At 49.6% G+C, this 27,833-nt stretch overlaps 1 protein-coding gene across 1 annotated transcript in view; it reads right to left on the bottom strand.

Annotated features, from left to right (window-relative positions):
• LOC144827028 (E3 ubiquitin-protein ligase TRIM39-like) overlaps window positions 1–27,833 on the bottom strand; it is a 160,530-nt gene that overhangs the window by 19,904 nt on the left and 112,793 nt on the right. Inside the window, exon 4 of the mRNA XM_078685494.1 lies at window positions 10,763–10,785. Within this exon, the coding sequence (XP_078541620.1) occupies window positions 10,763–10,785 (23 nt within the window). The remainder of the gene's footprint in view (window positions 1–10,762; window positions 10,786–27,833) is intronic.

Genomic DNA, 27,833 nt, shown 5'->3' with positions numbered 1-27,833 from the left:
TTTCACCTACTGAGAATCTTAGCGACTAGACACCCTTGAGCTTTAAAAATTACAATTTAATTTCATTTCATTTGCTGCTGTGTGTGTTCCTGCTGCCGTTGGGAGACCAATTTCGAACCTCTTGCGGAACCCGCTTCGCGGGTCCCGCTGCGCTGTTGCCGCCACCGGAGCCCAGGAGTCACAGGAGCCAGCTGGGTGAGAGAGCGTGCGACAGGGCTGCGAGCGAAGGAACCGGGACTCGCTCTCCCAGGAGTCCCGGCAATCCTCCGGCCTATCATCTGGCCCGCTCTCCCTGACCGCCCCGCCCAGCTCACCCTTAAAAATCCCCGCCTCCTATTGACATTGGGGTCGTTTGCTGTGTGTGTTCCTGCTGCCGTTGGGAGACCAATTTCACTACTTGCGGAACCCGCTTCGCGGGTCCCGCTGCGCTGTTGCCGCCACCGGAGCCCAGGAGTCACAGGAGCCAGCTGGGTGAGAGAGCGTGCGACAGGGCTGCGAGCGAAGGAACCGGGACTCGCTCTCCCAGGAGTCCCGGCAATCCTCCGGCCTATCATCTGGCCCGCTCTCCCTGACCGCCCCGCCCAGCTCACCCTTAAAAATCCCCGCCTCCTATTGACATTGGGGTCGTTTGCTGTGTGTGTTCCTGCTGCCGTTGGGAGACCAATTTCACTACTTGCGGAACACGCTTCGCGGGTCCCGCTGCGCTGTTGCCGCCACCGGAGCCCAGGAGTCACAGGAGCCAGCTGGGTGAGAGAGCGTGCGACAGGGCTGCGAGCGAAGGAACCGGGACTCGCTCTCCCAGGAGTCCCGGCAATCCTCCGGCCTATCATCTGGCCCGCTCTCCCTGACCGCCCCGCCCAGCTCACCCTTAAAAATCCCCGCCTCCTATTGACATTGGGGTCGTTTGCTGTGTGTGTTCCTGCTGCCGTTGGGAGACCAATTTCACTACTTGCGGAACCCGCTTCGCGGGTCCCGCTGCGCTGTTGCCGCCACCGGAGCCCAGGAGTCACAGGAGCCAGCTGGGTGAGAGAGCGTGCGACAGGGCTGCGAGCGAAGGAACCGGGACTCGCTCTCCCAGGAGTCCCGGCAATCCTCCGGCCTATCATCTGGCCCGCTCTCCCTGACCGCCCCGCCCAGCTTATTACAGCCTTAGGCCCATATAAACCTTTGTAACCCGCTGCGCGGGAGCGCCCGGGGCGAAGCCCGGGCAAAGGGCGGGCCCTCTGAGGCCCTCGTAGGCCAGAGCAGGCCGGGCTGGGCCCACTCTCTAAAACCCACTCCGTAGGCTTGTGTTACAGGTTAGTTAATGGCTACCCTACCTGATGGGGGGTCACCTGGGAAGAATGCCAAACTTCGCAATGGGTCACTAGTCAATTACTTTCCCAAGGTACTGTCCGAGGGGGAGAAGGAATTGATCATGGCTGAACGCAGGGCTGAGCGGAGGCGTTCAATCGAAAGCTTGAAAAACAGATCCTTTATTGACTCTGCGTCTGTATCCTTGTTCACTGAGGGGGACTTAATTGACCTTGGGAGGGAAACCGTTAGTCAAGAAGGCTTCCCACTTTTACTGCGTGACTGCACATCTTCGCCTGGTATGTCCCTTGATCCTATTGTGATTGACCCCCCAACCCAGATCTCATGCCACCCTGCTGCTCCCCTGAAGCTTAAATCATTGAAATCCAAGCAACTAGTGGTTGCACAGATACATGGACCACCACCAAATAAAAAAGGAGGAAATTAAGGGCGAGACAAGGCAAAGTTAAAATTTCCCATTTAGACTTTGGCAAAGGCCCTAAATTATCTTCACCGCATGTAAGGGCTACCATGGAAGTTGCAACTACTGTAAACCCCGAGGCATCACCAATGGTGGCTACTCCGCTTGTTGAGGTCCCCAATATAGCAGTTTTAGTTAACAGTCAGGGGCCCTTATTTACAAACTCATCGACTCCTCCTCCACCTGTAGGGGATTTCGAACTTTTACTGAGGTCTCTGTTGCTACCTGTGATTGAGAGTCTTAGGAAAGTCGAAAATAGATTGACCTTAGTAGAGGCTGCCTTAAATAGTATGGCCACGGTGTCTAGGGCTCAGGGGAGTGGGGGAACACAACCAACACCTTGTACTGGGGTCTCGTCTAGCGAGACTGTAAAACCCCCAATAGCTACCCCCTCTGCTCTACTCCAGCCGTCTAAACAGTCGTTTCAGCAGCAGGGAAAGGCGGCGCCTGCTATACATAAAGAAAATCCTACAATGAACCCGATCATTTCTGTAGCTGGGACAGAAGGTGGCCCCCAAAGGCCAATGACAAAGGCTCCCCCAGTAAACAGTAGCGAGAGACAGGGGGAAGGGGGACGCACCAGAGGTCCTTTTACTAGGGTACCCCAAGTGGAAATTCCACCTCAGGCGGTGCCCTATGTAGTAGTCATGACCGGGGTTCCTCCATTAGCAGACAATAAGAAGGAAGGTTATGGCCAATTGAAAAATAAAATAATTCACTGGTTGAGGACATTCAGGCCTATAGCCCCAAATGTGGATGGAGATATTGTACATGTTAGAAGGATCTCGTGGTTGGGTAACACTAGGAAAGATATTGACCGGGATCTAGTGGTGGTCAATTTTAGAGACCCCCGTGCAGTGGACTACATTTTAAACTGGCCATATGCAGGAGGAGGAAACTCTATTACACCTAGGCCCTTAACCTACTTTTACCCGAGGCCGGTTCCTTACCCCCCCCAAACATAGGGAAGAGCCTTATGTCCTATGGCCCAAGCAGTTTGGTTACAATAGTACTCATCAGGTATTTGGCCAGCATCAGCTTTACCCTAATGGTCAGTCTGGTTGGTTTACGGTTCCACAGAGACATCACCCAAGCCACAATGGTGCAATGGAGCATCTTAGACCCTTCACCCCCTTAGATACTTTCAATAGGTTTTCACAGCTTAGTGGCATGGAGAACTGCGATTGATGCTTACAGCCTATGGAGGAGGGAGGCGGTAGACATGGAGTGAATCACCAGCAAGGAGGAATTATTTGTGACAATTCCCAGGAGGTAACCATAGATGACTCTAATGTCATCCACTCGAATATGCCTCATTTTGATGCCCCGGATATGTCTATTGTTGTTGATTGTTCTGAACCCGACAGGCAATTTTGTTGTGTGAGTAACAGCCACCAATCTAGAGGTGTAGGAATGGAGCCGGGGGGGGGGTGATTACGGCTGGGCACTCTCTAGTGCACAAGGGTTCTAGGGTAATAAACCTGATTTCCTGGAATGTAGCCGGGCTAAAAAGGAAGTTAGACATTCCTGAATGGCATGAATTCATCGAGAAGTTCGATGTCTGCCTGTTTCAAGAAACTTGGTGCTTGATACCAATTGATAAATCTGGCTACACTACCTTCTTTTCCCCAGCGATAAGTAGAGGGAAAGGTAGACCAGCAGGAGGTCTTTTAGTCTGGATAAGAACTGACCTAGATTGGGACATGGCCTCTAATGACACACAGTGTAATGATTTAATGCACCTTTCTTCCAGGGGTCATATCGAGGGGATTAGGCTTGAACTTTTTAATGTGTACGCTAGAGGGGCTGCGGGGGATAATACTTCGGCAACCATATTGAGCCTTGATTCTGCTCTAGCTAATTGCCCTCCCTCAGCCAGAATTATGGTGGGTGGCGATTTTAATTGCACGTTCGAACCTCTTCTTGGTGATGATCCACTAGGTACTGAGGAGGACAACTCCAGGTGGTCTATCCCCCCCTTGACGGTACCCCCCATCCAGAAATGGTCTGCTAGGGCAATCCAACTGAACGCCCTCACTAGGGAGCACAAATTAAGAGCCCTTAATGGCAGGACCCGGTCTGATATATTAGGTGCAATGACTTTTAACAGGCTATCGGCCCCGTCCAGAATTGATTATATTTTAATGAGTGTTAGTATGTGGATGGACCTTATTGATATGGAGGTGGTACCCACCCAGGATAGTGACCATAATCTGCTTTGCTGCAAGTTTAAATGGGGCAAAATTAAAGAGAAAGGGATGAGTGCACCGTTGAAACTAACCAAAGAGATCATCCCCTATGAAAACAATCGTAGATTGAAGTGGGACAAGGCTCAGTTAAACGCAGACCAACTAGAGACCATTAAATTTACCATCGAAGCCCTGTACAGGGACTTGGAAGTAATGGATCGGGTGGTTGCTAGCCCTCCGTGCCTTTCTTTACAACTAGATTCTGCATGTAAAGGCACGATAGATCAAGTGAGACTTTATTTCACCTCTAAAGGAAAATCCCCCAGATCAAATAGGACTCCCCCCATATCCAGCAACCCATGGTATTCATCGGACTGCAGGGGGAAGAGGAAAAGTCTGTCAGTTGCCTTGCTCTCAAGGAATCCTACTTTGGTTAGAGCGGCCAGGAGGGAGTACTTGAGAGCAATTGCTCTGGCAAAGCGCGAGTGGGAGGAGGAGTACTGGAGGGAAATAACAGACGCCGTCAGCAGGAGGGACTCGACGTTATTCTGGGATTTAATCAATAGAGCTAGGCAGGGTAAATCCCAGCCTTTAGCAACCCATATAACCAGCCTGCAATGGTTCAATCACTTTTCATCTCTGTATGGCGGCAGTGAAGATACATCTGGCCCTTTGGTTGCTTGTGGGGAGGGAAGGGATCCTGACGGGGAGACAGAGTGCTTATTTATGGCCTCCGAAGTAGTGGCAGCAATTAAACATTTGACGCCCAAAAAGGCAGCTGGGCCGGATGGGATCCCTGGGGACCTCTTGATTGCTGAACCCCTAGCCTGGGCAAATTTAATAGCCACCATAATGAATTTGTTAGTAAAGGGACACCCCGTGCCAGATTCATGGAAGGGTGCCGAGGTGGTCACAGTGTACAAGAAGGGGGCAAGAGATGACCCTGCCAACTACAGACCGATTAGTCTGATAGACATAATCCAGAAAGTGGTTGGCAGGGTCATTATCGCCAGGGTGGGCGACTGGATGGAGGAGGAAGGCATTCTCTCTCATCTGCAGGCCGGATTTCGCCAAAGGGTGGGCACGATGGACCAGGTCTTTCGGCTGTTTGGGATCTATTGGAAGGCAGTTACCATCAAGAAGGGGAGCCTATATATGGCCTTCATAGATCTCAAGACGGCCTTCGACCTGGTCCCCCGTGCTAAACTGTGGGAGATTCTGGAAAGTTTGGGCTTTCCTGGCTCACTCTTAAGATTAATTGTAAGACTCCACGAGGGGACATACGCTAGGATCAGATGGGGTACACAGGGCCAACTGACAGATAGGGTACCTGTGAGGAGTGGAGTCCGTCAAGGGTGTGTCATGGCTCCGACTCTCTTCTCCTTGTTTGTGAATGGAGTGGTGGACCATCTGAGAGGAGAAGAGACGGATGCCCCAACCCTGGCGGGGGAAAAGATCCAGACCCTGCTCTTTGCTGATGATACCTTACTGATAGCTAAATCCCCGATAGGCCTGCACAAACTCCTGCAGCGTTTCTCCTCCTTTTGTACAGAGAGAGGCCTAACCATCAACACCACTAAAACCAAATTGATGGCCTTTTCACCCGCCAAAAATTTTAAAAACAACTTTCTGCTTAACGGGACTCCCTTGGAGTTGGTCGAGGCATTCGACTATTTAGGGGTCCGGCTAAATAGCCGAATGTCCTGGAAGGATCACTTAGCGAAAATGCTATTGGGCCACAAAAGAGTGTCGGGGGTGATCTTACGAGAGTACCGGGCATCAATCAGCAAACCAGTGTCCCCGGTACTGGCCATCTACGATGGCCAGATACTCCCGGCTGCATTGTACGGCTCCGAATTATGGGGGTTCGACAATGTAAATGAGCTAACCTTAGCAGAAAATAAGTTTTTGAGAGATGTGGTGGCACTCCCTGTTTCCACCCCGCTTATCCCCTTGCGGTTAGACCTTGGAAGACGTGCCCTAAAGGATATAGTGAGGCTGCGACCATTGCTTTTTTGGGTCCGCCTGAGAAGGACTAAGGAGTTGGCCAAATATGCTGAAGTACTGGACGAGCTAATTTTACTCGACTCTGGGTGTAAAATTGGCTGGTTGAAAAATTTGAGGCTATTGGTCTCCCAATTGGGTTTGAGAGATATTTGGGAGTCTCAAGCGCCCCCGCCCAAAATGGTGATCAAGAAATTATATTGGGATTGGGTTCAGGCTGAAGCATCACGTGGTATAACAGGGGGTTCACTTACAGAGTCTTTTCTGGAGTGTAAGAGTGTAAGGAAACTTGAACCCTTCCTTGACTTGATAACTAAGCCTCTAGACAGGGCCCTCTTTTTAAAATTAAGGTACGGTACCCTCCCGGTACGCGAATTTACTTCAAAATGGTCCAACCAGGGCAGCCCCTTGCGATCTTGTCCTGGCTGTGCGGCCCCTAAAGAGTCCGTGGCCCATCTTCTTTTTGCCTGCCCCGCGTACAAAGTGGCGCGGAAAAACTGGTTGAAACCAGTATGTAAAGGTTTGGGGTTGAGGTGCCATCGCTCGGCCTTACGAGTGATTACATCGGATCTATCATCTACCCCATTGATATGCGGGGTGGCAAAGTTTTTAGGTAGTGCCTGGATTATTAGATCAAGATCTCTGGGAATGATTGCAAGGCCTCTACCTACCTAGAGTGGAGTTGTTTGAAGCTACTAATTCTGAGTGCCTGGAGTATTTTTTTTGTCTGTGGTTTTATTAATTATGTCAGTGCTCAGTCGTATTTTAAGTATGGTCAACCCTTGTTGTTGCTAGTATAATTTGATGAAATGTATTTTAAAATGTATATTGTTGTCTTTTATGGTGATCAATTTACCGAATAAAGATTTATACACACACTAATTAGTATAGCATCCAAATCTTTTTTTCTTTACAGTCACACTTGACGTCTGGCTAACTCACTTGTCCTTTCACCTACTGAGAATCTTAGCGACTAGACACCCTTGAGCTTTAAAAATTACAATTTCATTTCATTTCATTTCATATTGTGAAGCATAACATCAAGTACAGAGGTCTTTTGTGAAGTGCTTTCTAGAGCTGTGCACCATGTAATAGAGTGTGCTGTCTAGTGCAGTGTGCATTACACTGTATATTACCTTGTACCGTGTATTACTGAGTATCATCGAGTGCAAAGAGTGGCCTAGAGCAGTGTGCAGTTTAGTACTGTGAGTATCTATCACAGTGTGTAGTACAGTGGTCTCTCTAGGACAGTGTTTTGCCTAGGGCAGTGGGGGGTACTCTAGCACAGTGCACTGTCTGTGGTGTGCTCTGTAGTACAACTGTCTAGAGTAGTCTGCCCTCTAGGACAATGGGTGTTGTAGAGCTGTGTCCTCTCTGCAGTGTGCTCTGTAGTATATTTTGCTGTCTAGTGTAGTCTGCCCCCTAGGACAGCGGCTGCTTTAGAACCGTGTGCTCTATGCAGTGTTCTCTCTAGTATATTGTGTGACAGGTGGTTATAACTTATATGTGCATATATGTCAGTATTTGAAAGCAGGGAAGAGTAAGATAGTGGACAAAAATCTGAGGAGTTTAATTTCTTCTTTAATTAACATTTAAAATGATCATTTTAGGCAGGAGACAGCAAATATAAAGCCATTTTGGCTTTAAAACTAAGGAGTCTCCGGTCTGAATCATGTCTGTAAAGCAGGCAAGAATGATGTGGGTGGGCAGTGCACATATCAGTGGGGGCTGTGTGGATGTGAACAGTGCCCGTATCAGTGGGGGCTGTGTGGATGTGAGCAGTGCCCGTATCAGTGGGGGCTGTGTGGATGTGAGCAGGGCACGTATCAGTACTTTACGGCACCACTGCCAATCCTCAAATGTCCCTTTAGTGCTTTGAAACAGGATGGGAAATATCTAAAACCCACATCCTCTCCGAAATCTGTCTCGTCCTTTAGTAAGGAGCTACAACCCTAGTTTTCTGCCCTAGTTTAAGGAGCATACAAAATGTATTGCTGTGTCTGAGGTCCTGCAGCTTGGAGTCCTTGAGGTCCTGCACCTTGGTGTCTCTGAGGTCCTGCACCTTGGTGTCTCTGAGGTCCTGCACCTTGGAGTCTCTGAGGTCCTGCACCTTGGAGTCTCTGAGGTCCTGCACCTTGGAGTCTCTGAGGTCCTGCACCTTGGAGTCTCTGAGGTCCTGCACCTTGGAGTCTCTGAGGTCCTGCACCTTGGAGTCTCTGAGGTCCTGCACCTTGGAGTCTCTGAGGTCCTGCACCTTGGAGTCTCTGAGGTCCTGCACCTTGGAGTCCTTGAGGTCCTGCACCTTGTATTCTCGGCGGTCCTGCACCTTGGAGTCTCTGAGGTCCTGCACCTTGGAGTCTCTGAGGTCCTGCACCTTGGAGTCCTTGAGGTCCTGCACCTTGGAGTCTCTGAGATCCTGCACCTGGGACCCTGCTGCAAATTCTGTTTGTTGGCATCTCTTTTCAGTCTACAGTCTTTGGGTTGACTATGTCTTGCTGGCTGCTTCAAACACCTCCCTAAGATGGGTCCTCGACTTTTCTTCTTTTACTTGTTGTTGTGAGCTTCTCCCAGGTGTCGGTCTGTATAGGATCCGAGGATTAGCCCCTCTGTTACGACCCAAACTGCGTTCAGATTATCCTAAACCACGTGCACTGGGGATTCACGCAGGGCAGCTCCAAAAGTGAAATGGTGCCACCAGCAAACAGGGGCTCTTGTCTCCAATTCCTGTCTGTGTCTCTTTCACTCTCCTCTTCTCCACCTCCCTCTGCATTTCTCCCCCCTTCACTCCCTTCCTGGTCAATCGCCTTTGTCTCTTCTTCCTCCTCTCTTTCTTCTTTCCCCTTTTCTCTATTTCTCTCTCTGCGTCTTTGTTGACTGGAACACTTTCAAAGGTTCGAGGATTGGTTTGATGCTGACCCGAGGATGCTGTAGGCTAAAGGGAAGTCACTGAGGGACAAAAAGATTTCTTTCCACCAAAAGCAGATTTAAGGAACAGGGTTGGGCTCATGAGGACCGGAGGAACCCTTTGAAGACTGGAGCGATATTACTAAAGAATGAGTAAAAATTAAAGTAGGCACAGATTGAAAAAGCATTCAGATGAATTAATATCCAGATTAAAGGATCCTAATCTAACAAGTGGAGCAGTAGAGAAATCATAAAGTGTACTTTTTAATAGAATGACCAATGGATTTGTTTATACCTGGATTTCGGACAATACATGCCATTGTGACTCAGACACAGGTACAAGCCCCTTTCGGTGCTTAGTGTTTTAGTGCCTGCAGGGCATCTTAAATCAACTGTGACTTTCACTAGCCGAGGGCAAAATCTCCCAGTGCAATTTCTTCATGTGCCTCTTTATGACACTGAATGATACGGTCATAATCCATGGCTATTTTGTGTTGTCTCTTTTTTTAAACAACTGCTGCACTCCAACCACTTCTTGTTTTTATAAACGTTTTTCTTTTGGGGCTAAAACCGATGGATTGATGTGCCGTGCGTTACATGTTAGGTGAAAATATCAAGATTAGAGGTTCGCTTTAAATTTTAATAACTGCTCTAAAACCTTTCCCTTGTGGAAGTGCCAGTGTTAATAACAATTGGATGAAAGGTGTTTTTGGCACAGCCTTCTAAATATAAAGCATCTCTGTGGTATGTATCATTATGCATAAACCTCTCAATGTGGAATATTGAGCCTGAATAATAAATGTGCTATAATATTGTAACTCAGCAACCACATCACTTTGCCTCAGTTTGAAACACTGTAGTTTGCGTCTCTCTACTATACCGGTCATTATCTCGGTATTAGTTGCTTTCATATAGCTGCTAATTACATTGAAAAACTTTGCCAATTGTGCCCACTTATTTCTATTGGTAATTTAACTTTGGGTACTGCGGCAACTTGCAGTCAGATAGACACCAGTCATACGTTATGTATGTTCCTTAAACTAGGGTATGAAACTAGGGATGTAGCCATCTACGGCTGTACCCAAGCTCCTTACTATAGCCGTATAGCCTGCCGTAGAGGGCTATACCGGCTATTAAAGGCCCTCTCCAGCGTTAAAGGGAGATGGACTTTAATAGCCGGTATAGCCCAGCTACGAAGGGCTATAAGGCTATTAGAACATTCTGCCATTGGAATCCCCTCAGGCTCCCTGAAGCCTTTGTTCACAGCCAGAGCTGTGAACAAAGAAACATTGGAATGTTGGAGCTCCAGGCTTATACCAGCCATTATAAGCCCGGAGCACTCCATTGTTTTCAATGGAGCGCCCCACATTCCAATGTTCTAATAAAGGATGAGGCAGGGTTAGGGGAGGGTGTGGGTTTTAGACATTTCCAATGATGTTTCAAAGCACTAGAGGGACATTTGAGGATTGGCAGTGGCGCCGGAAAGTACTGAAGGAGGTTTTGAGTTCTCTGTGATTGTGGTAAACTTGAGGTCGTTTCTGTGGACAAAGGGGCTTTTCCTGGACACAAGAGTTTCCCTGGAGTGAGGGGGTATTTTCATAAGACTGGGCGTTTGTGGAGTTTCAAAGTCATTTTTTGAAAACTCAATTAATGATTCTTAAAATGAAAAGGAGTTTTTAAAGACTGCGGATGTTTTGAGAACAACCCAGGGGGCCTCAACACTGTTTGTAAGGTAGGAGAGTAGTTATGACGTGATCTGCATATAATAATTGTATGCGGTGGTATTGCTCTGGCATCAGAGTGGATCTGTGTGAGCTCAGTACTGACATTTCCACCCTGCAGCCAGACCTGCTCCTTACACACTGAGAGGAGGACAATAAACCAACCTTACCTGTCCAAGGTGCTTCTTACATCCTGCAAAACAAAAGAAGGACATGAGTTTCCTCAACCAGTTTTTAAATTCTCGCAGACGTTTAGGTATTAGTTGTGCAATTCAGGTTAATGCAAGGATCTCATCTAAGGAGACACAAGGGGGCCGACCTCACACCTCATAACAGACAGTCTGTGATATTCTGAATAGGGTTACATGACACAGCACAGCTTGTATGAATTTAAATTTGAATTTAAAATTATTTATAAAGCGCACATACACCAGCGGCTTCTTGGCGCTACAACTAACAAAGATCTGAGCAAAAGGGCCAGAGCTGGATAAAGGAAAAAACAAACTGCTAGTGGGTTAATTGAAGGACTTCGTGAACAGGTGAGCCTTGAGCTGCTTCCTGAATTGCGGATACAGGGTTAAGGCTCTGAGCTCAAGGGGCAGGGAGTTCCAGAGGAGAGGGGCAAGGGTCGCAAATTTTGAACCTCCCCATTTCTTTCTCCGGAACCGTGGGATTGTAAGAAGGGACTGGGTAGATGAACGTAGTTCCCTGGTGGGAACGTAGGGGGTGATCTCGGATGAGATGAAAGCCGGTGCCGTGCCCAGTCGTGCTTGAAAGGTGATGGAGGCAAGCTTAAACTGGACACGGGCACGAACAGGGAGCCAATGTAGAGACTTTAGAAGGGGAGTGGTGTGGTGGGACTTCGGGAGTTTGAACACCAGGCGCGCCGCCTGGTTTTGGATCTGTTGCAGACGCCGTAAGCTATATGCAGGTATACCTGCATATAGGGCGTTGCCGTAATCCAGGCGGGAGACGACCATGGCCAAGGTGATCAGTTTGAGGGCAGTAAAGGAAAAAAAACGGGACACTCTGCGTATAGTGCGCAGTGAAAGGAAGGACGAAGAAACCACAGAGCTAACCTGGGAGTGAAGGGTGAGTTGAGAATTAAGTTTAATGCCTAATGTTTTGACTGAGGTAGAGGGGATAGGTGGGGGGCCGAGAGAGTGGGGCCAAAATAAAGAAGACCAGGGGCTGGATGAACCACCCGTCAACACCAGCTCGGTCTTGTCTGGGTTGAGTTTCAGATGGTTGTGGTTCATCCAGTCCCGGATATGGATCATAATAGATTGGAAGTTAAGAACAGAAGAGGGGGAAGAAGACAGATTGAAGACAAGCTGGAGGTCATCCGCATAATTAAACACGGCGACCTCCATTCTTTGCAGTGAGAAAATAAGAGGGGCGATATAAAGATTAAACAAAAGAGGGGAAAGGGAAGAGCCTTGGGGGACCCCGCACTGAACTTTCCGAACGTCCGCCGTGAAATCACCCAGGCGGACTGCATGGGTGCGGTCCCTCAGGAAGGAGGATAACCAGACCAGTGCGGTGCCCCCGATCCCCGCCGCCTTGACACGGGAAAGCAAGATGGTATGATACACCGTGTCAAAAGCGGCTGAGAGATCGAGGAGGACCAAGGCCTGGGGCTGGTTGGTATCCATTCCCTCCCTGAGGTTGTCAAGGACCGAGAGGACTACGGACTCCGTAGAGTGTGCGGGCGGAACCCGGCCTGGCGGGGGGCAAGAGCTCCGTGCTTCTCCACAAAAGAGCTCAGAGCGCAGGTGACATGGCGCTCGAGCACCTTTGCCAGAAATGGCAGGAGGGAGATGGGGCGAAAATTGGCGGGGATTGAGGGGTCCGCGCCCGGCTTTTTCAAGATGGGTACAATTACCGCTGATTTGAGTGGATTAGGTACCACACCTTGGGAAAGAGAGCTATTGAGAAGGTGAAGGGGGGGGGGGTCTGGACAGGTGGTGAAGATATGACAAAGAATATGAGCAGGGCAGGGATCTAATGGGGAGCCGGATTTGACAAGGGGTATTATAGAAGTCAAAGATTCCTTAGTCAGAGGGGGGAGGGTGGTGAGTTGTCCCTTGGGAGGGGGACACTGGGGATCAACAAAAGTTGGGGGGAGGGATATTGGCCTTGATGGTAGCTATTTTCTGAATGAAATAGTTATTGAGGGAGTGACAGAGTTCTTTGGAAGGGGCGGGCTTTAAAGATGTTCTGTCCGAAAACGCCAGATTATGCACGATCGAAAAAATTTCCTTTGACTGGTTCTCTGCTGCGAGGATTTTGGAGGAGAAATAGTTAGTTTTGGCCTCCAAGATATCCTTTTTGTATTGGGTCAGGATGTTAATGAACTCCAATCGCAGTGAGGGGCAATAGTTTCTCCTCCAGGCCCGCTCCGCACGACGTACCGCTAGTTTGGTGGCCTTGAGATCTTCGTTAAACCACTGATTGGCGTCCTTCTCACGCTTAGAGGTGACCCGTTTTAGAGGGGCAATGGAGTCGCAGCCTGAGGAGAGCCACTGTTCAATGGCCTTGACCTGGGAAAGGGTGGATAGACCTTGTAAGGAGGGGAGGGAAGAGGTGAGTAGGGAGGAAAGATTTTCCGGATCAACTCGTCCCCAAGCGCGGACCCAGATGTTTTTGGGGAGAGGGGGCTTGACCGGAGGGTGAATGGGAAGGGCAAATGAGATCAGGTGGTGGTCAGACCATGTGCAAGGCTAGATGGAAAGGGACTCTACGGGACAGTTCAGGGACCAGATCTCGTCTAGGATGTGACCTTTGATATGGGTAGGAGAGTGGATATGAGATGTAAAGTTGAGAGATTGAAGAGTCTCTGAAAATTCTTTTGAAGATGGACATTCTGCTGGGTCGGAGGGCCAGAAATTGAAATCACCCAGGAGTAAAATGGAGGAGTTGTTAACGGTGATCGTGGCCAGAACTTCCAAAAAGTCAGGGAGAAACAATAAAGGGGATTGAGGGGTACGATAGGTAAGTATGCAGGTAAGAGGGGGCGTGATGGAAGTGGTGCGGATAGCCAGATACTCGGTGGTGGCGATGTCTGGCAGAGACAGAGTTTGGAAGGGAAGGTGGGTACGGGCGATGACCGCCACGCCGCCCCCAGCTCTGCCAGTTAGGCGATCTGCGCGAAGGGCGTAATATGGGGCTGGTAAAGTGGCCAGTAGAGCAGGGAGGGAGTCATCACAGAACCAAGTTTCCGTTAAAAAGAGAAGATCAGGGGCATAAAGGTCTAGCAGTACCGAGAGTTTGTGCGCATGGGCTACTGCAGACCGGGTGTTTAGGTAGTATGCCGAGAGGGTTTTGGAGGTAGCAGGGAGAACATTAGAAGAGTGGAGGGGGGCGACTAGGGGAGGGGGGATGTCAAGGGGAGCAGCCGGAGACAGACCAAGAGACGAAATGCGAGAACAGGTGGAGGCTGGTAAGGACCATGGTCCCCGGAGGCAGCGTAGTTGAGCGGGGGAGTAGATGGTAGGTTGGGCAGAATGACGCGCCCCTAGCTCCGGACAGTCGCGGACGGGCGCAGACAGGCTTGCCTTAGGCGCGCCTTCGGCGCGCCCGCTGCGCCCGTCCGCTGCGCCTCCGGCCCATGCACATACTTTTATATGGTGATCAGAGGGAGGAGGGGAAAAGGAAGGGGGCGTGGCCGGTAAAGTGGGCGGAGCTAACTCGCTCGCTGTAGATGGCGGCAGCGAGGGAGGATTCCCCGAGACAGCGTCCAAATCGGCTGTCTGGGGGTCTCAAGACAGGCAAGGATCCTAGTAAGATGCCGGTGAGTGAACACACAAAATAACACAGTAAAATTTTAAAAATAGGCAAAATTAGCAGCGCTCCCGGCTTTCCGCCTCAGGAGATTGTTAGTGGGACGCGCTAGTGATCAGCGCGCCCTTTTAACCAGGTGGAAGGGGGCGTGGCCGGTAAAGAGGGCGGAGCTAACTCGCTCGCTGTAGATGGCGGCAGCGAGGGAAGATTCCCCGAGACAGCGTCCAAATCGGCTCTCTGGGGGTCTCAAGACAGGCAAGGATCCTAGTAAGATGTCGGTGAGTGAACACACAAAATAACACAGTAAAATTTTAAAAATAGGCAAAATTAGCAGCGCTCCCGGCTTTCCGCCTCAGGAGATTGTTAGTGGCATATCCCAAAAGGGCCCTCAAGACAGCAGAACTTTTAAATTCTGAGTGAGGGCAGATGGAGTACAGACTGATATAATCTGAATGCGTCATGCATTATAGCCTCTCGTTCCTGAGATCAGGCGGCATACCTGCTAAAACTCCTGCATTCCTAGAAATATTTGGTGATATACCAGAGAAACAACTAGTATCCATACTCAAAGTATACCACGCCAAAATACTTTTGGAATTAAATGTACACCTGTAAATAAACAAGTATCTCGTATAAAGCACAGGATAAGACCTTTAAGTCTCTTGTTTCTGTTAGAAAACGTTTATCCATACAAGCTGCAAAACTAGAACTGAGTAGAACACGTACTCAAAAAAATGCACTACTGTCTCCTATACCAGGGTGTTTTCGTTCACAACAGGAGGCTCTTAATACTCTGGGAGAATTGGTGACACTTGAACTGGAACAGCCTCAGTCTTTAAATTAGGTTCTATGTAAAATAAAATTGGGCTTTGCTTTGAATTGTCTCAGTTTGAAGAATAAATTATGAAATGAATGGGCTGACATAATTCAGGTAGGACATCTTTAGGGGAGGGCTAGGAATAATCTCACAAAGTACTCTGGGGGGCATGTCTTTGACTTTTCTAACAGTCTTGATCCCAACGATTCAATTGAAACTAGTTGTAGAAAGTTTAATGAAGAGATTACAGAGACCTTGGATAAAATAGTTCCATTATTAAGATAACACCCTGTAACCATCTATCTACCCCATGGTATAATGAGCCACTAAAAGCAACAAAACTAAAGTGCAGACAATTAGAAAGGAAATGATATTGGTCTTACATGGAAGAAGACAAACAACATTGAAGAAGCATAAACAGGAGATACACACAGCAGAAGCGGCTTTTACACAGATTCTATTTTAACGGCCGCTAATAGCGCAAAGAAGGCCTTTGAGGTCTTCGGGGGCTTATCTAATCCGCAGTGCTTAAAACATAATATTATTCCCATGCAGCAGTCGTGTGATGATCTTGCGGTCTTCTTTGAAAAGAAAGTCAGCAAGACCTTAGAGGACATTGGCAATTCTTCTCTGAGGTGGAAGGTTCACCTTCCAGGTACCACCATGACTGCTGCTTCTTTGTCTAATGGAGATGCTTTGGAAATGTCGAGGCTTGGGAGTGGTGAGAGCACCCACTGTAGGATTGAATCCTTTGAGCCAATTACAGAGGAAATCTTGTTAACAATCGCTTTGTCCACAACGTCTGAAATCCCCATTAGAACCTCTTCCGCCTAAACAGCTGAAAAAATGGATGGATGAGTTGGTGCCAAACATGTGGTTAGCAGTGTATGCATCGTGATGCGAATACATCCCCAGGTGAGGCACTCCGGTGAAGTTCAATCAATCATTCAAAACGTTGTGTCAAGTTGTGGATATTTATTCACAGTTCATGGTAATCAGTTCATTGATATTGTTGTCATATCAATCATGTTGACGTTGATGTAATGAGTTCAAATAACAAAAATGAAAGGGGAACACCTCCGATGCATTTCGGGCGGGTAGCCCTTTGTCAAGGAGCGCTGAAAGGGAGACAAGATGCCGTGAGGATGAGGGTAATGGGTCAAGGGTGTTAATGATAATTTTTAAGTGCCGATCAATGGTGAAAACAAGAAGACGCTGGGAATTAGTGAAGGAGAGTGGGGGGTGAACAGGACGGGGTAGCGTCAGCGCGTGACGAGGTTAAAAGGAAGTGCAGGTGTGGGTTCGGGGTGCCGCCAGCGCGTGCAACGCTTCCTCTAACTTACTTCTGAATGCGGGTAGTGACACTCACTACTCCGGAACTGGATAAGCTGTGCGCTTAAGCGGTTTGTGGTCGTGGGAGAACTAAAAAGCTAACGGGTAGACATGGGGGTGGAAAACGGACTAGGTGAAGGGAAAACAAAGGTATTACATGGGGGCCATCTTGGAACGGTACAGCAAAAGGTAAACGGAAAGTATAGGGGGAAGCGGGAAAGAACAATGCATGTCAGATGAAATACAATAAAGTGCATTAAATATAAATGATTCAAAGGTAACAACTATACTCAATGCGATCATTGAGACCATAAGGTTTTAGTGTCTGGAGACGATATATCCATTCAAGTTCCCTTTTGAGGAGAAATTTGCGGATGTCGATGCCTTCTTTCTTGACTACTGTTTCTAGGACAATGTATTGGAGTTGTGCAATGGTATGACGAGCTTCAACAAAGTGCATAGCAACATTGGATTTCTCATATTTCAAACGTATGTTAGACTTATGCTCATTTAAGCGTGAGTATGCAAATAGAGGAGCAAGAACATTCAAGAAATGCTTTCCAAACCTACATCCATTCTCGTTCAATACAAAGGTACTCAACCATGTTTGAATTGCAGTCACTGCAATAGTATCATCAAAGGGAACATTGTCAGACATCCTATGAAAGGCAACGCCATCAAGCTTCAAGTTAACGCCTCATGTGACACCTCGAACTTGATTTATGCCTTAAAATGCCCATGTGGTAAATTATGTCGGCAAGACAGAACAGAAAATCAAAACACGCTTAAATGAGCATAAGTCTAACATACGTTTGAAATATGAGAAATCCAATGTTGCTATGCACTTTGTTGAAGCTCGTCATACCATTGCACAACTCCAATACATTGTCCTAGAAACAGTAGTCAAGAAAGAAGGCATTAACATCCGCAAATTTCTACTCAAAAGGGAACTTGAATGGATATATCGTCTCCAGACACTAAAACCTTATGGTCTCAATGATCGCATTGAGTATAGTTGTTACCTTTGAATCATTTATATTTAATGCACTTTATTGTATTTCATCTGACATGCATTGTTCTTTCCCGCTTCCCCCTATACTTTCCGTTTACCTTTTGCTGTACCGTTCCAAGATGGCCCCCATGTAATACCTTTGTTTTCCCTTCACCTAGTACGGTTTCCACCCCCATGTCTACCCGTTAGCTTTTTAGTTCTCCCACGACCACAAACCGCTTAGGCGCACAGCTTATCCAGTTCCGGAGTAGTGAGTCTCACTACCCGCATTCAGAAGTAAGTTAGAGCAAGTGTTGCACGCGCTGGCGGCACTCCGAACCCACACCTGCACTTCCTTTTAACCTCGTCACGCGCTGACGCTACCCCGTCCTGTTCACCCCCCACTCTCCTTCACTAATTCCCAGCGTCTTCTTGTTTTCACCATTGATCGGCACTTAAAAATTATCATTAACACCCTTGACCCATTACCCTCATCCTCACGGCATCTTGTCTCCCTTTCAGCGCTCCTTGACAAAGGGCTACCCGCCCGAAATGCATCGGAGGTGTTCCCCTTTCATTTTTGTTATTTGAACTCATTACATCAACATGATTGATATGACAACAATATCAATGAACTGATTACCATGAACTGTGAATAAATATCCACAACTTGACACAACGTTTTGAATCATTGATTGAACTTTACCGGAGTGCCTCACCTGGGGATGTATTCGCATCACGATGCATACACTGCTAACCACATGAGAATCGTGTTTTGACGGAAACACGACCCACGAGTGCACACAAATACGTGTTAATTTCCTTTATCTTCTTCAAGAAACCGATACTAACCTGCAGTGCCCCTCCAAATACCCATTTCATTGGTGCCAAACATGACATTACTCTGTAATCATTCACTGAAAGACTAGTACCTCCCAGCTGGAAGAAGGCTGTGGTCCTGCCTCTGATGAAGAAGCCATCAGCAAACCCAGCGGTTTTGAGTAATTATAGGCCAATTTCTCTCCTTCGTTTCCTGGTGAAATTTCTGGAGCGTCATGTTAGTAAGATCTTAAGTTCCTTCTTAGAGTATTTCTTCTTGCTTGAGGAGAAACAGTTTGGCTTTAGATGGGCCATGATACAGAGACTGCACTGTATGAGATCCGTATGAGAGCAGATAGTGGTCAGTCTACAGTCCTTGTCCTGTTGGATTTGTCGCTCGCTTTCGATACGGTCAACCACCACACCCTGCTGACAAGGCTGGCGGACTTGGGTGTTGGTGGCACCGTATGGAAGTGGATAAATCCCTATTTGCAAGATTGCTGTCAGGTGGTGGCGCTTCCCCCTTATCAATCACTTTTTAAACATATTAAACAGGGGGTGTGTTAGAACCGGCTGTCTCTAGTTGGCAGAGGTATGCACTTCTGACAAATAGGGACACTCCTTTTCTAGTCAGGGCAAGGGGATCACACCCTTTGATAACCCCTGCTCACCCCCTCGGTAGCTTGGCAGAGCAGAACAGGCTTATCTCGGAGGCTGTGCGTTAAGCAATTATGACCACATACAGTAACACAGTGAACACGCTACAAATGGACACGACACCGTAGTATTATAAAAATAAGTATTTTTATATAAGGCTTAGCACAAGACCAAATAACGGCAAAACTGTACACAATCGGAATAAATACGTTCGGGAAGGAAAAAGGATAGTTCAAAGGTAGTTTCTTCTTTAGCACAAAAGTCTTTTAGTATCAAGCAAATCTTCTTCTTGGAAACACAGTTCTTAGCAACAGGGTAACTCACACGGGAGCTACACAACGTCGAGGCAAAGATAATCCACAGGTGTGGCGTCGACCGCGAGGAGCGCTACGTCGGGCCTGGAGTCACACGGACCCCCAACAACACAGTACCTTAGGAAAATGAAGCACACGATGATCGGCGGCGTCGGGCAATCCGGCGTCGCGTCTTCGGTGTCGATCAGGCCTCAGCAGGCGTCGTCGATGATGCGGTTGCACAGAGTGAGCAGCGCTCACGGCGTCGAAGGGCACACGGTTGATGCGATCAGCAGCGGGGCAGACACAAGGTCCTCTGGAGTTAGAGCCGTACTCCCACTCACTGGCGTTGCTGCTGGCGTCGGTCGGGCCCAGCGTCCGGTCGTCGGGATGGCTGGTCCTTTCAGAGGTGCTGGATTCACACTTCCAGCAAATAGCACTTTTAGCAGATGAAGTCCTTTAGCCCTGTGACTTCAGCAGGAGACTGGCACTCTTCCAGTCCTTGGAGATTTTCTTAGCAAGCGTGAGAGTACACACACAGTTCCTCTCTCCTGGTTCCTTGGCAAAAATAAAGAAGCGCTGCAGGATTCCCCCCAACAACAGCACACTGGCAGAAGGGGTAGGCAGTCCTTTAGATCAGCAGGCCTCTTGTCCTTGGTTACAGGGTTCCTTGTCAGAAGTGATCTGATTTCCTAGTTCAGGGGTCCTTCTCTTATACCCCTTTTCGTCTTTGATCCCTTTGTCTATGCCGGGGGTTTCCCAACATCCTGGGTCTGCGGTGGGTGGAGCGAGGCAGTAGCACCTGGCCTATTCATTGAGCCGGGCCGGGTCCTCAGACGCCCCGCAGGAGGTGGAGCCAGCATTGATACTGGCAGGAGCAGAGCTATCGCCCTCCTGGCAGGAGGTGGGGCTAGGATCGTCCATGGCAGGCACAGAGCCATCAGTCGCTTGGCAGGAGGTGGAGCCAGCATTGGCAAGGCAGGCTATCAACAACTACTCTCCCCCTACTCTCAACGTAAATGTCCCACTCATCCCACACTGACTCATCCAGACCTCTTGGAGCCACCCAGCTCCTGTCACACACACGCAAGACCAGCAGAGACCAGATATGGTTAGACAAGAAAATAGACACTTTCTAAAAGTACTATTTTCGAACCCAGAGTCCAAAAACCATCCACACCACCGGATGCGTAATTAAACCCCGAGTTCAGGGATACCAAACTCGACATTGCACCGTACTCTCCGAGCCAGCTAGGATCATAGCATTAATAATCCCGGCGGCCCATTCTAAGCAATGGAGAGCAGGCTACCTCGCAATAGTGAAGCACGAAGATGGCAGCACTTCACTATCAGGACATGCCAACTTGGTCAGGCGTGTCCTACCTTACACTTACAATGCACCCTGCCCACGGGCCTACCATAGGGGTGACTAACATGAAGTTAAGGGAAGGTTGGAGGGGCTGGCAAGTAGGTATACCTGCGCAGCCGGCGTGACAGTACAAGACTGCACGTGGGTCTCGCAATGACCGACCCGTAGACATTCTTTTACGAGGCCGCTCCTGTGGGTGGCACAACACGTGCTGCAAGCCCACGAGCGGCATTTGTATTTACCAGCCCCGGCACTCCTGGTGCACTAGACTAGGGACTGACAGTAAACCAAATAAGCCAAACATGGATACAATAGATACATCAATTTAACATAGGGAGCACTTGCGCTATGGCACTGATCAGCAGTGACACGGCGCCCAAAGCATATACCAGCAAAACATCGTAAAACAGTAGAGGCAAACAGAAAAAATGGAGGAGAGACTCAAGCCAATGATGTCAGGTCTAACACGTGTCCCCTCCAGCTGAAATGTGGGGAGAACTACCCTTGACCTAGGGAGTCCTCATCACTAAGGCGGAAAAATCTGGACAGACCATCAGCATTGGCGTGATCTGTACCAGGGCGGTGTTCCACCGTAAAGTCCATCCCCTGTAGAGAAATGGACCACCTCAACAGTTTCGGATTCTCACCCCTCATCTGCATCAACCATCTGAGGGGCCTGTGGTCTGTCTGAACCCGGAAGTGAGTCCCAAACAGGTAGGGTCTTAGCTTCTTCAGCCTCCAGACCACAGCAAATGCTTCTCTCTCTATCGCACTCCACCTCGTTTCCCTGGGAAGTAACCTCCTACTGATGAAGGCTACAGGTAAGTCTCGGCCCTCTTCATCCACCTGAGCTAGAACAGCCCCCACGCCATGCTCTGAAGCGTCCGTCTGAACAATGAATTCTTTCGAAAAGTCGGGTGCTTGGAGTATAGGTGCTGTGCACATTGCAGTTTTCAGGGTGTCAAAGGTCGTTTGACAGGCATCAGTCCAGATCACGTTTCGTGGCTGCTTCCTGGAAGTCAGCGAAGTCAAGGGGTGCACAATGTTGCTGTAATCCTTGACAAACCTCCTGTAATAACCCGTGAGTCCTAAGAAGGCTCTCACCTGCGTTTGGGTTTTGGGCGGTGCCCAAGCCAGGATGGTATCAATCTTGGGTTGCAGGGGGGCCACCTTACCGCTCCCTACTTGGTGCCCCAAGTACACCACAGAACCCTGCCCAATCTGGCACTTACTGGCTTTGATTGTGAGGCCTGCTCCGCGCAGGGCCAACAACACTTCCTGGAGGTGGCGCAAGTGTTCCTCCCAGCTGGCGCTGAACACTACGATGTCGTCCAGGTAGGCGGCACTGAATTCCTCCAGTCCAGCCAAGACCTGGTTGACCAACCTCTGGAAGGTGGCAGGGGCATTCTTCATCCCAAAGGGCATTACCCGGAACTGGTATAGCCCATCTGGTGTGGAGAATGCTGACCTCTCCTTTGCCCCCTCAGTCAAGGCGATCTGCCAGTACCCAGACGTTAAATCGAACGTACTAAGGTACCGGGCAGCCCCCAACCGATCGATGAGCTCATCGGCTCTGGGGATGGGGTGCGCGTCAGTCTTCGTGACCGAATTGAGTCCTCGGTAGTCCACGCAGAACCGGAGTTCCGGTGAAGCACCAGGCGCTGCAGCCTTCGGGACCAAGACCACTGGGCTGGCCCAAGGACTGCTAGAGGACTCAATCACCCCTAACGCGAACATTTTGGAGACCTCCTCCTTAATGTACGCTCGGACCTTGTCAGTCACCCTGTAAGCCTTGTGCTTCACAGGAGGGCTGTCTCCGGTGTCAACGTCATGGACACACCAATGCGTGACACCCGGAACCAAGGAAAACAGATCCGGGAATTGCCCCAACAGTTGGTGACAATCCTGTTTCTGCTCCAGGGTCAGTGTGTCAGAGGACCACACCATCCACCGACCCGTCTTGCTCTTTAGCACACAGGAGGTCAGGAAGAGGCTCACTCTCCTCCTCCATTCCATCATCTGTAGCTAGGAGCATGCCCACTTCGGACCTTTCTAAGTGGGGCTTCAAACGGTTGACATGCAGGACCCGCAAGGGGTTCCTGGGAGATTTCAAGTCCACCAAGTAGGTGACATCGCTCTTCTTCTCCACAACCTTAAACGGTCCAGTCCACCTGTCCTTGAGCGCACAAGGTTCCACAGGGGACATGACCCACACTTCCTGACCAGGCTGAAGCTCTACCAGAGTGGCATTCCGGTCGTACCATCGCTTCATCTCCTCCTGGCTGGCCTCCAGATTTGCCTGAGCAAGTTCTCTGAAGCGCCGAGTCTGGTTCCGAAAGGCCAGCATGTAGCTGTATACATCCTGGGGAGGTTTCCTGGGAGATTGCTCCCAGCCTTCCTTGACCAGACTCAGAGGTCCTCTTACCGGGTGACCGTATAAGAGCTCAAAGGGGCTGAACCCTAGAGACTTCTGCGGCACCTCACGGTAAGCAAACAACAGGCATGGCAAGAGGACGTCCCATTTCCGCCTCATTGGTTCTTCAAGACCCATAATCATGCCTTTCAGGGTCCGGTTGAATCTCTCAACCAGCCCATTTCTTTGAGGGTGGTAAGGAGTGGTGAACTTGTAGGTTACCCCACACTCCTTCCACAGAGACTTCATATAGTTCGAAATGAAGTTGGTGCCTTGGTCGGACACCACCTCTCTGGGGAACCCCATCCGGGAGAAAACACCCATCAGTGCTCGTCCCACCACGGGGGCCGTCACTGTTCGGAGAGGGATGGCCTCCGGGTACCTCGTGGCATGGTCCACCAAGACCAGGATGAACCTGTTGCCCAGGGCTGTCTTGGGGTCCAGGGGCCCAACAATGTCAATACCCACCCGGTCAAAGGGGGTGCTGACCACTGGAAAAGGTTGGAGGGGAGCCTTCTGCTTCCTTCCGCTTTTCCCACTTGCCTGGCAAGTGCGACAAGTCTTGCAATGGATGTCTACATCCCTACGCATCTGAGGCCAATAAAAATGGGTGACAAGCCTGTCATAGGTCTTGTCCTGCCCCAGATGTCCAGCTAACGGTACGTCATGAGCCAAACCCAGTAGGAAGGCTCTGAAGCGCTGGGGTACCACCAGCACACGGGCTGACCCAGGCTCAGCAGCCTTAGGCTCGCTATACAGGAGGTCGTTCTCCCAGTACACAAAATGTGATCCTGCCTGATCACCTGAGGATTGGGCTGAGGCCTGGTGCCTCATGCCCACAAGAGAAGGGCACACCTTCTGTTCCGCACAGAATTCCTCCCTGGAGGGACCACCATCCTGCTGCCAGTGGGTCAGCTCGGGCAGATCTCCCAGTTCGGCAATTTGTTCCCCTGTGGGCTCCAGGGCATCCCCCTCAGGGTCTACCTCCTCCTGGACCACGGGAACTACGGGGGCCGGTTTCCCGCGCCTCCTGCCTCTTCTCTTCACAGCTGGGTCCTGGGCCGTACTTTCAGGCTCCGGGACCCCATCAACACCCTTACTCGCTGTCATGGATCGAGTGGTTGCACACACCCACTCTGGCACACCCAACATTTTCAAGTGCGCCTCTCTCTCCACCTTAGCCCAAGGGGAGTCTTCTAAATCATTGCCCAGGAGACAATCGACAGGCATGGCGGGCCTCACAGCAACCTGAAGAGTACCTGAAACTCCCCCCCCATTCAAAGGAAACCTGAGCCACCTCACACTCTTTCTGGGAGTTATCGGCAGCTATCACGGGGTAGAATGCGTGGGGAACCACCTGCTCTCTGGACACCAAGTGACACTTGACAGCTGTCACACTCGCTCCGGTGTCTCTGAGAGCTTCCACTCTATGGCCATTAATGGTCACCCACTGCCTATATTTACTAGTGTTACTAGGCAGAGGGGGCGGAGGGACCATTTGCATGTCTCCTAGCGAGACCAGGGACATCTCTGCGGGACCCCTCCCACCATGGACAACCATCTCCTCCCCTCCCAAGGCTACACTCGCCAACTGACGGGGGGGTGCACTCGACGGTGCATTCGATTTCTTCATGGGACACTGGGGATCGTAATACCGGTGTCCCACCTGCCCACAAGTGTAGCAGGTTAGGGGGCCCCTACGAACAGGTTTACCCGTCGGGGCCCCTGGCTTCTTCTCAGGGGGAGGCTGGGAACCTTTCTCTTGGTTCTCTTGGGGATTACTTTGGGGCCCTTTCTGGGACTCCTTCTGTTTACCCTTGTCCCCCCCACTCTTCTGCTGGGGACCCTGCCCACCTTTGGCTGAGTCTCCCACTGGACCCTTGTGGACCCTGGTACTGACCCAGCGGTCCGCCTCCTCAGCAAGTTTTCTAGGGTTAGATATCTTGCTATCAATCAGGTGCTGGCACAGCTCTGGAAAACAGTTATTAGACAAGTGCTCCCAAGCAAACAAATCATAAAGAGCTTCATAACTTTCCACCTTGCTGCCCTTTACCCAACCATCCATGGCTCTGCAAAAATAAGACACATATTCAACCCACGTCGTACCAGGCAATTTCTTACATTCTCTAAAAGCTTGTCTGTACTGCTCGGGGGTTAAACCATATCGCAACATTAAAGCATCTTTCATATGAGTATACGACATCCTATCCGCAACAGGCATGTCTAACAGGGTATCTCTTCCCTCATTCACAAAGCGACCCCACAACCCCGCTCCCCAATTCCTCTCAGGGACCTGGTGGGCTAACAATGCTAACTCATATGCTTTAAACCATTGACCAATATCTTCATTCTTATTGTAATCCTTGATCACTTCTTTCGGGAAGTAAAACTTACTTTCTGCAGGCTCGGATGGAATGCTGCCACCAGAGGGATTCAACTCTAACTTTTTAGCTTGGATATCCAGCTCCCTCAACCTGGCTTCACGCTCCAAAGCTAACTTCTCTCGTTCAAACTCCAACTTTTTGATCTCTAAATCAGCTTCCCTTCTACCTCTTGCATTTTCTAACTCCAACTGCCCATTTATTTTTAGCCTTGCCATCTCCATGTTGTAAACTCGCTCTTTCGCCCTTTCTTCTCTTTCTTCAGGGGAAAGACCTTTGGAGGAAACACTGCTTCCGGGAGAGGGCACAGGTCCATTCACTGGCACCTCCTCATCCCCTTCCTCTGTGGGTACCACCACCACATCAGAGGGATTTCTGGACTCCCACCAGGCCTGCAATGCTTTATAAAAATCATCTTTTCTCGAGAGGCCGGTGGTAGGAACTTCAAACTGGACGCAAAAGTGTTTCAGCTCATCTTTCTTGTATCTCTTTAGCTTACTCCTCTCGAACTCCTCCACAACAACGATAGCAGGGGCAGTGACTCCGTTGTCACTCATGGTTAAAAACTGGCAGTGTTCAGAAAATCAAGTTTCAGAAAAGCGGAGAACAAAAATAGGATCCTTCCGAATCAGATTGTGACTGCGCTATGGTCTGCTTTCACTATGTAGCGCACACTAATCACTGTACATGGGTCATAAATGCAAAGTCTGAATCCTCACCGCTGACCCACCAATGTTAGAACCGGCTGTCTCTAGTTGGCAGAGGTATGCACTTCTGACAAATAGGGACACTCCTTTTCTAGTCAGGGCAAGGGGATCACACCCTTTGATAACCCCTGCTCACCCCCTCGGTAGCTTGGCAGAGCAGAACAGGCTTATCTCAGAGGCTGTGCGTTAAGCAATTATGACCACATACAGTAACACAGTGAACACGCTACAAATGGACACGACACCGTAGTATTATAAAAATAAGTATTTTTATATAAGGCTTAGCACAAGACCAAATAACGGCAAAACTGTACACAATCGGAATAAATACGTTCGGGAAGGAAAAAGGATAGTTCAAAGGTAGTTTCTTCTTTAGCACAAAAGTCTTTTAGTATCAAGCAAATCTTCTTCTTGGAAACACAGTTCTTAGCAACAGGGTAACTCACACGGGAGCTACACAACGTCGAGGCAAAGATAATCCACAGGTGTGGCGTCGACCGCGAGGAGCGCTACGTCGGGCCTGGAGTCACATGGACCCCCAACAACACAGTACCTTAGGAAAATGAAGCACACGATGATCGGCGGCGTCGGGCAATCCGGCGTCGCGTCTTCGGTGTCGATCAGGCCTCAGCAGGCGTCGTCGATGATGCGGTTGCACAGAGTGAGCAGCGCTCACGGCGTCGAAGGGCACACGGTTGATGCGATCAGCAGCGGGGCAGACACGAGGTCCTCTGGAGTTAGAGCCGTACTCCCACTCACTGGCGTTGCTGCTGGCGTCGGTCGGGCCCAGCGTCCGGTCATCGTGATGGCTGGTCCTTTCAGAGGTGCTGGATTCACACTTCCAGCAAATAGCACTTTTAGCAGATGAAGTCCTTTAGCCCTGTGACTTCAGCAGGAGACTGGCATCCTTCCAGTCCTTGGAGATTTTCTTAGCAAGCTTGAGAGTACACACACAGTTCCTCTCTCCTGGTTCCTTGGCAAAAATAAAGAAGCGCTGCAGGATTCCCCCCAACAACAGCACACTGGCAGAAGGGGTAGGCAGTCCTTTAGATCAGCAGGGCTCTTGTCCTTGGTTACAGGGTTCCTTGTCAGAAGTGATCTGATTTCCTAGTTCAGGGGTCCTTCTCTTATACCCCTTTTCGTCTTTGATCCCTTTGTCTATGCCGGGGGTTTCCCAACATCCTGGGTCTGCGGTGGGTGGAGCTAGGCAGTAGCACCTGGCCTATTCATTGAGCCGGGCCGGGTCCTCAGACGCCCCGCAGGAGGTGGAGCCAGCATTGATACTGGCAGGAGCAGAGCTATCGCCCTCCTGGCAGGAGGTGGGGCTAGGATCGTCCATGGCAGGCACAGAGCCATCAGTCGCTTGGCAGGAGGTGGAGCCAGCATTGTATCAGGCAAGGCAGGCTATCAACAACTACTCTCCCCCTACTCTCAACGTAAATGTCCCACTCATCCCACACTGACTCATCCAGACCTCTTGGAGCCACCCAGCTCCTGTCACACACACGCAAGACCAGCAGAGACCAGATATGGTTAGACAAGAAAATAGACACTTTCTAAAAGTACTATTTTCGAACCCAGAGTCCAAAAACCATCCACACCACCGGATGCGTAATTAAACCCCGAGTTCAGGGATACCAAACTCGACATTGCACCGTACTCTCCGAGCCAGCTAGGAT

The sequence above is a fragment of the Lissotriton helveticus genome, chromosome 4_1, assembly GCF_964261635.1.
Source record: "Lissotriton helveticus chromosome 4_1, aLisHel1.1, whole genome shotgun sequence".
In the NCBI taxonomy this organism is placed as follows: domain Eukaryota; kingdom Metazoa; phylum Chordata; class Amphibia; order Caudata; family Salamandridae; genus Lissotriton; species Lissotriton helveticus.
The sequence above is the reverse complement of the archived record's forward strand: the minus strand, read 5'-3'. Positions and strand labels throughout refer to the sequence as shown.